The 10,845-nt window shown below is 42.8% G+C and overlaps 1 protein-coding gene across 1 annotated transcript in view; it reads right to left on the bottom strand.

Moving 5' to 3' along the window:
- The window catches only part of LOC134479320 (histidine-rich glycoprotein-like), a 9,355-nt gene extending 172 nt beyond the window's left edge, over positions 1–9,183 (bottom strand). The window contains exons 1-2 of the mRNA XM_063262737.1: positions 9,099–9,183; positions 1–5,182 (exon numbers count right to left, since the gene is read on the bottom strand). The exon at positions 1–5,182 is cut by the window's left edge and continues 172 nt beyond it. Of these exons, the coding sequence (XP_063118807.1) occupies positions 1,687–3,252 (1,566 nt within the window). The 5' untranslated portion in view covers positions 3,253–5,182; positions 9,099–9,183 and the 3' untranslated portion in view covers positions 1–1,686. The remainder of the gene's footprint in view (positions 5,183–9,098) is intronic.
- Positions 9,184–10,845: the final 1,662 nt, after the last annotated feature.

Genomic DNA, 10,845 nt, shown 5'->3' with positions numbered 1-10,845 from the left:
TCACTGGAGGTCAGCACCTTCCAGAAACATGCTCTAGGCCTGACACAGGTGTCAGGGAGTGTTTTCAATCTGTGCTCTCATGAGGTGAGAGGAGAGGGAAGGGTGCTCTGTTTGGAGGGCCTCACCTTCCAGTCTTTATACCTGAGCTACTGTGGTGACCTTCTGGTCTGAAGTTTTATGGCACCAAATGAAAACTGTTTATCCTACCCAGGCTTCCACATCTGACACAGGCAACTCATTCAGCCTCACATCCTGGACAAAGTGCAAAGAGGAGTGGGATGATATACGTCCTCGGGGACAAGTTTGAGAAAGAACTGTCACCCTCGCAAACAGCCCTCCACCCCCTTTTAATATGTGCTTCTCCTGGTTGTTCTACCAGTAACACTAGTGCCAGCATTATCTCTAAAACTGAGATGCTGTGGTGTGACAAGTAGTTTTTAATCATTTGACAAATATCCCAGTAAATAAATGTCAGAAAGAAACTAGACTCCGAGTTGCTTGGTGTTGCTCCTATGATTTTGCAAATGACCGTAGCTATCTACTTTGGGTATGCTTATGCTTAATTCAATAAAACATACTTAGAAAACAAAGAAAAAATTTCCCCATGTTACCTTAGAAAAGGTGGGCTGGTAGATTAAGTGTAGAACCCCTTTCTTTCTACAGCAGTGGCTCTCAACCTTCCTAATGCTTGGCCTTTTAATCCAGTTCCACAGGTTGTGGTGACCCTCCCACCCCAGTCATACAATTATTTTGTTGTTACTTTATAATTGTAATTTTTGCTGCCATTATGAGTCCAAATGTAAATATCTGACATGCAGGGCATCTGATAGACTACCCTTGTGAAGATCGCTGGACCCCCAAAGGGGTCACAGTCAACAGCTTGAGAACCTCTGTTCTACAGTATCAACCATTAAACATTTGTGCACTGTCATTGATCACAGGAAGCCTGTGTCACAGGCACCTGCTCTTTCCCTGCCTTTCCCCCAACTCTATTCTTCTTTTTTAACACTGACTTTTTTTTTCTATTTTTCAGAGCTGGGGACTGAACCCAGGGCCTTGCGCTTGCTAGGGAAGCGCTCTACCACTGAGCTAAATCCCCAGCCCTACACTGACTTTCTTAGTGAAAGAAGAAAATGGCTGAAGGAGCCCTGGACTCCCCAAACATTGCTTGGCTGCTCCATCAGGACCAGCAAGTGTGAGAAGACAGTCCTGAGAGCTTGTCTAACAGTTATCTTGGTTTCTCAAGCTACAGTTGCCCAGCAGATCACTTTCCAAAAGGCTCCCCTAGGAGCTGTGGAGGTGCTAGGAACAATTCTTACCTCCCCATTCTATCTCCTTTATTACTCCCGAGAATTAGGCATGTGATGTCATCGGCTTCATTTACAGGGAAGGAAACCGAGTCACCAAGCAGTTAAGCAGCCTATACACATCTACTGCTACAGGGCTGCTCCCAACCAAACCCAAGCTCTCCTCTGCTTGATGTCTTTCTCTCTTGCATGAGATCTGGAAGAGCCATACCAATAAACGCTCATGAAAGTTTATTGATGAACATTCACGGTTGTGTTGAGATGAACCCAGCATCACAGATGTGTGTTCTGTATCTGCTGTACTTACACACATTTTTCTTTAAAAACATTATTCATTCTTCACACACACAATGCGTTTTGTTTATATTCCCATATTCTCCTACCCATCCCATCTTTTCCCCACCCACCAAACCCTTTCTTCTTCCCTACTTTGTGTGTGTAGTGTGTGTGTGTGTGTGTGTGTGTGTGGAGTGTGTGTGTGTGTATGTAGGTGTGTGTGGTGTGTGTGGGTGTATGTGTAGGTGTGTGTGTGTGTATGTAGGTGTGTGTGGTGTGTGTGGGTGTATGTGTAGGTGTGTGCGTAGTGTGTGTGTGTATGTAGGTGTGTGTGGTGTGTGTGGGTGTATGTGTAGGTGTGTGTGTGTGTGGAGTGTGTGTGTGTATGTAGGTGTGTGTGGTGTGTGTGGGTGTATGTGTAGGTGTGTGTGTGTGTGGAGTGTGTGTGTGTATGTAGGTGTGTGTGGTGTGTGTGGGTGTATGTGTAGGTGTGTGTGTGTGTGTGGAGTGTGTGTGTATGTAGGTGTGTGTGGTGTGTGTGGGTGTATGTGTAGGTGTGTGTGTGTGTGTGTGTGGAGTGTGTGTGTGTATGTAGGTGTGTGTGGTGTGTGTGGGTGTATGTGTAGGTGTGTGTGTGTATGTGTAGGTGTGTGTGTGTGTAGTGTGTGTGTGTGTGTATGTAGGTGTGTGTGGTGTGTGTGGGTGTATGTGTAGGTGTGTGTGTGTGTGTGGAGTGTGTGTGTGTATGTAGGTGTGTGTGGTGTGTGTGGGTGTATGTGTAGGTGTGTGTGTGTAGTGTGTGTGTATGTAGGTGTGTGTGGGTGTATGTGTAGGGGTGTGTGTGTGTGTGTGTAGGTGTGTGTGGTGTGTGTGGGTGTATGTGTATGTGTAGGTGTGTGTGTGTGTGTGTGGAGTGTGTGTGTGTGTGGAGTGTGTGTGTGTGTATGTAGGTGTGTGTGGTGTGTGTGGATGTATGTGTAGGTGTGTGTGTGTGTATGTGTGGAGTGTGTGTGTGTATGTAGGTGTGTGTGGTGTGTGTGGGTGTATGTGTAGGTGTGTGTGTGTGGAGTGTGTGTGTGTATGTAGCTGTGTGTGGTGTGTGTGGGTGTATGCGTAGGTGTGTGTCTGTGTGTGTATATAGGTGTGTGTGTGTATGTGTAGGTGTGTGTGTGTAGTGTGTGTGTATGTAGGTGTGTGTGGTGTGTGTGGGTGTATGTGTAGGTGTGTGTGTGTGTGGAGTGTGTGTGTGTATGTAGGTGTGTGTGGTGTGTGTGGGTGTATGTGTAGGTGTGTGTGTAGGTGTGTGTGTAGGTGTGTGTGTGGAGTGTGTGTGTGTGTATGTAGGTGTGTGTGGTGTGTGTGGGTGTATGTGTAGGTGTGTGTATGTGTAGTGTGTGTGTGTATGTAGGTGTGTGTGGGTGTATGTGTAGGGGTGTGTGTGTGTGTGGTGTGTGTGTATGTAGGTGTGTGTGGGTGTATGTGTAGGTGTGTGTGTGTGTGTGGAGTGTGTGTGTGTGTGTATGTAGGTGTGTGTGGTGTGTGTGGGTGTATGTGTGTGTGTGTGTGTATTTGTGAACTCCGAGTCAGGCAGCTTGGACCTGTCCTTGCTTAAGCTCATTTCCTTCCTCAGTAGACTGGGAGATAACCGTAGTAACCCTATAGGGGACATGAAGAGTACCTGAGTTACTAAACAGAAGAATACTTGACATACAGCAAGCACTTAGTAAAGGTTAAGGGTTGCTATTGGAGATGGATCATTTAGGTATACAATCATAGACCCTCTTGACATTCACTTTCAATCTATCTGTAACATTTGTATTTCTGCATGATATTGTGACTTTAAATTTAATTGCTATTATACATTACAATCGTTCCTCTGGGTTTTGTTTGTTAGTTTGTCTTTGAGACCAAGTCTCCTTATACATCTCTTGCTGCCCTGGAAGGATTGGTGTTGACCAGAAAAACCTACAGAGATCCTTGGCTTCTGACTCTTGAATTCCTGGATCCGAGGCATGCACTCCCGCACTGGGCTCCTCTAGCTTCCTTCTGGTTCACGTGTGCCTATTGTTTCCTTATCCTTTCTTCCATTGCTAAGTTTTTGGTGTGTTCCAGGGTTTCTGTAGATAATTTATTCTTGCCTTTTATTTGTGTGTGTGTGTGTGTGTGTGTGTGTGTGTGTATATATATATATATATATATATATATATATATATATATATATATATATATGAGAGTGTAGGTGGCCTCAGGGGCCAGAGGTGTTAGATTCCTCAGAAGCTGGAATTATAGACTGTTGTGAGCCATCCAGTGTGGGTGCTGGGAATGGGACCTGGGTCCTTGGCAAGGGCAGTGCTTAATGGTTGAAACTTCCCTCCAGCACTTATTCTATTTTATTTTTCTTTTATTGAAAATAGAGTTTTTCCTCACATAACATATTCTGATTATGGTTTGCCCTTTCTCTAGTTCGTTTGTTCATTAGTTTTTTTTCCTTCCTTCCTTTTCTTTCTTTTAAAGATGTAAAAATTATGTATACAGCATTCTGCCTGCATGTATGTCTGCAGGCCAGAAGAGGGCACCAGATCCCATTACAGATGGTTGTGAGCCACCATGTGGTTGCTGGGAATTGAACTCGGGACCTCTGGAAGAGCAGTCGGTGCTCTTAACCACTGAGCCATTTCTCCAGCCTCTCTTTCTCTCTCTCTCTCTCTCTCTCTCTCTCTCTCTCTCTCTCTCTCTCTCTCTCTCTCTCTCTCTCTCTCTCTCTCTCTAATACTAGTTTCTTTCCATACCCTTCCTATCCAGATCCCTTTCTTTTCTGTCTCTCATTAGAAAACAAGCAGGCTTCTAAGGGATATCAATCAACATATTATATTATTATGTTATGTTATATTATAATATAATATATATTATAAAACGAAAACTAACAGATCAGAATTGCATAAAAAGAAATGAACAGAAGAAAAAGGAGGTCAAGAGGAGGCACAAAATCAGTGGAGACCCACTCATTCAGGAATCCCATAAAAAGCCTAAACTAGAAACTATAATCTGTATGCAAAGGACTCACAGGGTAAAAAGAGAAAAATAAAAAATAATAAGATAAAAAAAGGGACCTCCAAAGATGCCCTTAGTTACTTATCTGCTGCTGATCATGCAGCCTACCCTTTAGAGTAGTTTGTTTCCCCAGTGAGACTCCCTTGGAGGAGACTAGATTTTCATTAGCAAGTGGTTATCATCTGGAGATTGCTTCTGAGTTAAGGACAGGGGTGTGTCCTTTCTGGTCCAGGACCCCATTTGGTGCAGATGCAGGCCCTGAGCCTGCTGCCTCAGGCTCTGTGAGTTCATGTGTGTGTAGACAATGCTGATGTAGAAGGCCTTGTTTCCTTGGTGTCCTCCATCCCTTTGGCTCTTAAACTCTTCCCATGTCCTCTTCTGTGAGGTTCCCTGAATCCTGAGGAGAGGAATTTGATGAAGGCATCACATTGAGGGCTGAGTGTTCCAAGGTCTCTCACTTTCTGCATGATGCCTGGCTGTGGGTCTCTGTATTTTCTCATCTCCTGCAGGCAGAATCTTCTTTGATGATGACTGAAGAAAACACTGATCTATGAGTATAGCAGAGTGTTATTAGGTGCCATTTTATTGCTATGGTGTATGTATGTATGTATGTATGTATGTATGTATGTATGTATGTATGTATGTATTTAGAGCATCTGCATCTGGTTTTACCCTGTGCCTCTGAGATATCTAGTCTCAGATTCTCGGTCACCTAAGCAGTGTCAGGTACGGGCTCTATCTTGTGGAGTAGGACTTAAGTCAAGTCAGACAGTGGTTGGTTACTCCCCAAGCCTTGTGCCACCATTGCCCTATCATAGCTTTCAGGCAGGTCACCAGTGTAGATCAAAGGGTATAGATGGCTGGGTTGGTGTTTACATTTCTCCTTTGGTAGTGTACAGAGTACCTTTCTATACCAAAGACATGTAGTGGTAAAGGCTCTGTGTAGGCACCAGCTGGGCTCGTCCTTGAATTGTGTAGGCATTGTTTTCAGCAATAGTTCCTTGATACCAGCTTGTGAAAAATGACCTAAAGTCCTGGCAACAGCTTGTGTTCTTAGAGGATTGCCATAGGACCCATTCGGCCAACAATTCAATGAGATGTAACTTATTCCTTGCCCTGGAAGATTCATTAGGTGACAAAGAGATGGCCAGTTGGAAGCCCCATTTTTAAAAAATGACAATCTGATGTCCAATCTGTCTCTCCCTGCCTCCCTCTCTCCTTTTTTATTGACTATTATTCTATAATATAGTCTTATACGCTTGCCTGTTTTCACAGCCGTACTACTTATGTTATAAAAAGACTGTACAACACAATTGCCTAGCAAATTTCAGCAGTTTTGACAATTGGTAAGCATCAGTGTTTGGCACAGCCTTATCATCTTCCATTTGTCCCTCTTCTTTCCCTCTCTTCCTCCCTCTGTCCCTCCCTGCCTCTCCCCTTTTCCTTCTTATGATGCTAAAAATAGAACCCAGTGCTTTTTCCATGTTTAACAAATGTTCTGCTATTGAACTACACATATAGCCCAGTACCTTTTTCTAGAATACCTGAAGCTTCAAAGTTCTGAGCTTCAACAGGGCTCTCCCACACACCACCCATCCCAAGTTATAGAATCCTATTCTTTGCCAATTAATGCCATTACTTTAACTGCTGACACACTCTGAGGCTGACTTGAATTTTTGCTGTAATTCAGTCAACCTTATAACGAGGGCTTTAGGTTTGTTTTTCTACAACTTGAGCTCTATGGCTGATAGAAGATTCTCTTCAAGGGCACACTTAGAAACCTTTAAATGGTTTATTTGCATCTTGAGCCAATACATTTTATCATACAGCTCATTCTTTTCCTTTATCAATTTGTCCAGAGATACTAAGAGCAACAAGCCAGCAAAATGATTTTACTTACTTTCCCCCAAATTGTACAAAGCTTTGTATACTGGGACACCTAATACATTGCCAGTCACAACTGATGGATCAAGATAATCAAAGACATTTCTTTCTTTATGTTTGAAAGAAACATAAAGTCTTCTATATTCTCCAAGCTCCTAAGAGTGAGAGTATCTGGAGAGATTTTAGTAGTTGAAGGTGCTGGCAAATTATTAAACTGATTCTAGATTCTTACAAGGTTCATTTTTATACTTCTGCTTCTATAGATCCCACTCCTGGTACCAACCTCTGTCTTAGGGTTCTCTAGAGTCACAGAATTTATGCAACGTCTCAATATATTAAAAGATTTTGTTGTGATGACTTACAATCTGTAGTCCAACTAACCAACAATGGGCAGCTGTGGATGGGAAGTCCAAGAATCTTGTAGTTGCTCAGTCCCACGAGGCTGGTTGTTTAAGCGGGTCTTCTGTAGAAGTAGGTTCCAACAGATGTGCTGGCAAGTAAGGGCAAGCAGTCAAAGAAGAGTGAATCTTCCTTATTCCAATGTCTTTATATTAAGGTGTGGCTCAGATTAAAGGTATGAACCAACAGGCCTGAATCTAAAACTTGCTTTGTCCCAGGCTGACCTTGAACTCAGAGATCTGTTTGCTTCAGTCTCCTGGAATTAAAGTTGTGCACTACATTCCCTGAGCCTAAGATTTTCGTGGCCACTGTGCCTCAAGATCTTCATGTCAATCTTCAGGTCAGAAACCTATCTTCCAGCCTCAAGATCTGGATCATAGGTGTGCCCTCCAATTCTGGATTGTGCTTGATTCCAGATGTAGTTAAGTTGACAACCAGGAATAGCCACCCCACGCTCCAATATATTTCCCAAATGTTTTCATATTTTGGTGCTGCAGTTTATGGATAATCTTCTGAAGTTGTATGTAAGAAAGCATCTCCATTGTTCTTAAACCTAAACCATGGTGTACTTAAAGCATAGCTCTTCCAGATTCAATGTTCAGTCTTCAATATTCTTTTGTGGAAACACTAAAAATAATTCCCCACTGTCCCAGACAACATTCTGTATTCCATTCTTTATAACTGAATCTCTCTTCCTAGAAGTTTTTAGCCATTCCTCCTGGACTCTGAAGCCTGTACATCTCCCTCCTTTATGTCTGGAGTTTGGACTCCTTTTCCTTCTGTTTCATTTGGACCTTAGCATGTACTATGAGTTTTTAAAATCGGAGGCATTCACCTTTAATTCTGAGAAATCGCCAGGCATCTGTTCTGTTAATTCTGTTGATTTTAATCTCATTCTAGGAGCCCATTCTCTTAGTAACACCCTCCTCTCACTCAACGTCTCTTCTCCATGTTGTAATCGCTCACATTGGTTGCATCCATCAGTCTTTCCCCAGGGCCTGGGATGGTTGTTTGACTCCAGTTTCCAGCCACTTAAACTGATTTCCCCCCCTTTGCATCCATGCTGCTGTTCTTGACTTTGGAAAATTCTGGTTTCTGAATTATGCAACCAATCCTTGATTATGCCCTTGCCTTAAATTCTCACTCTTTCTTTCATTGGTTCAACTCTTCAATGAGGCATTATTTACCCCCTTCTGTGACTATCCAGAGGGAGGGGCTCTATCTAGTTCAGGATCACTTTGTGAGCTCACTGTTGAATCTGAGTTGTTTCACCTTTCTACCCCAGGCACCTCTTAATGGGCGTTGGGTTAACTCTTTTTGATTTTTGTTTTTTGTTTTTGTTTTTGTTTTTGTTTTTGTTTTTGTTTTGGTCTGGCTTTGAAACAGGGTTTCTTTGTGTAGACCTGGCTGCCCTGAAACTTGCTGTATAGACCAGGCTAGCCCGCACCTCAGAGATCACCTGCTTCTCCTTCCAGAATGCTTGGGTTAAGGGCCTGAGCCATCACTCCTGGCTTGCATATTTACTTTTCAATACAACGTTTGTTTTTTCAATTTTTATTTATTTATTATTACTATTATTACTATTACTAATACTAATTATTATTTGGTTTTGCATTTGCTTGGTTTATTTGTTTTGCCTCCTCAGGATTGTGTTCAAGACAGCCAGCAGCATGGAACAGTGGCTCCCTGTACCCTGGAGTTTGTATTCCCATTCCACTCAGATCTGGCTGTTTCTCTGCCAGCCGCTTTCACACACCGTCCCCTTGGTGGGTTGTTACCATGCCTGACACACACATCATGTTCCGCAGGCCATTCCAGCATGGCACCACGGCACATTCGTCCAGGCATTCGATAGCCTAGCATGGCTTCCAGAACTGAGACAGGTTGTCTCTCTGCCCTCTGGGAACTTTGCTCACATCCCCTGTAACCCAGTAAAATCAAAGGTCTAGAAACTTGGGGCTGGGGATTTAGCTCAGTGGTAGAGCGCTTACCTAGGAAGCGCAAAGCCCTGGGTTCGGTCCCCAGCTCAAAAAAAAAAAAAAAAAAAAAAAAGGTCTAGAAACTTGGAGTTTAACAATTAGATTTATACGTTAAATTCTCAATCCATAATACATCCACACAATAAATTCACTGCCAATGAATAAAGATATAAACCGCCCACCCAGACAAGATAAAATTGACCTAGTCTGCCTGGATCTGGATCATCCTGCTCCATTGTCTCCATCTTGATCTCCTCCTCCTCCTCCTCCCACCTTTCTTCTCGTCTAATGATAGGCTTCACCTTATCCTGACCCACCTTGCTGCATGATGACATCATCTACACACTGCACCATTGTGATGTCACAACAGTCTTTGTGCTATGGCTGGTCCTTAGGTTGCACTGTTCATGCACTGTCCTCCTATAACATGACTGCCTTTCAAAATCCAGCAATTCTGATAATCGATTCACAGAGCCATTCTGATAGTTGATGCACATAGCCATTTAAATGACTTGACCTAAGTAGTCACCATTTCTGGGGATGCTGACATCAATGGCTTATTATACTATAGCTCCTTGAACCCCGTGATACATGGAGTTGGCTCAGACCTCCTTTCCTTGATGAGCCTGGGAGGCCAATAGTCTACTTGCAAGGGTGTAATTCATGTCCACGAATGATGTTTTTTCCCTGATCCTTCCTCTAGCAATCCCTACCAGACTTGATGATTTATGGGGAAAGCCACATCTTAACAATTTATGTTATTTTCATAAAAAGTTTAAATTGAATTTTACTTTCATTGATTTCCACAAAGTCAGGCAATTCGCCTCAGCGCCATCAATCTTGCACCCACCAAGACTTGTCTCTCAGGATGATGAAGAGTCTGTTCTTCCCACCCTCACCCCGCTCCCCACTTTTATAGGACTTCCTGTGGGGGGGATTTGCTTGCTGTATCTTACTGCCAGACTTGTGGAGCTCATAAGACATCCACCCACTCTGAGAAAGGTAAAAAGATTTAGGCTGTAGGTTAAGTTCTTCTCCTTTGAATTTTTTTCTTAGAAGCCTCTGTTAAAGCTGTGAGTGAAAATTTAATTCATAATTTTTCCTCCCTTTGATTTTTAGAAATACCCATAAAAGCTCTGAATGATGGTTAATTTAATTCATGAAAGAGGTGGTATTAAGCACTAAAATTAATCATCACGATGGCATGTGAAAATCTTTCTGGAGGTTCTTAAAAATAGGATATCATTTTCTCTCCCTGAGCTGGCTGGCTTAGCAAGAGTCGAAAGATGACGAATTGAGATGATATCTTTTCTAACTTGACTTGGGGTCTGTCACCAGAACCTGCTTTTCAATATAGGTAAGATAATGTAACTTTCCCATCCTTCAGTGCTTTTCTGTAACAGATGATTCTTAGGGAGATATAACTAAAAACTGAAATGCATCTGAGGAAGGCAGCTGTTCTCACCACTGTACCAACAATGCATGCTGACAGGTAATGCAGGAAGGCAGATCCACTTACCACCGTACCACCAATGGCATACCGATAGCATTGGAAGACAGCTGCATTTACCACTCACTGTACCACCAATGCGTACTGACAGATGGCCTCACATGGCAACTCCATTCACCACTGGACCATGAGTGCTTTAGGACAATTGTGAGCCATCTAAAGTTTTTTATTAGTCATTTCTTCCGTTTGCTGTAGTCTCTGATTGTTCTTTGTTTTGCCTTACAAACAGGAAGCATTGTCTTACCGGCCTCTTATGAAAATATTTCAGATATTCTTTGTGTCTTCCCCTAGCTTAGCATTAGATTTGCTTTTTCTCTTTCGATGTACTCTTTACACTCCTCTCAAACAAATGCTCTTTCCGTAGTTAAACCAGAACACTAAGTATTTGTTTTGTCTTGAGACACGGTATTATCTGTCACAGGCTGGATTTGAACTTACC

The sequence above is a fragment of the Rattus norvegicus genome, chromosome 6 (assembly GCF_036323735.1).
Source record: "Rattus norvegicus strain BN/NHsdMcwi chromosome 6, GRCr8, whole genome shotgun sequence".
Taxonomy (NCBI): Eukaryota; Metazoa; Chordata; class Mammalia; order Rodentia; family Muridae; genus Rattus; species Rattus norvegicus.
Note: the sequence above shows the minus strand (reverse complement) of the source record. Positions and strands in the feature narration are given on the sequence as shown.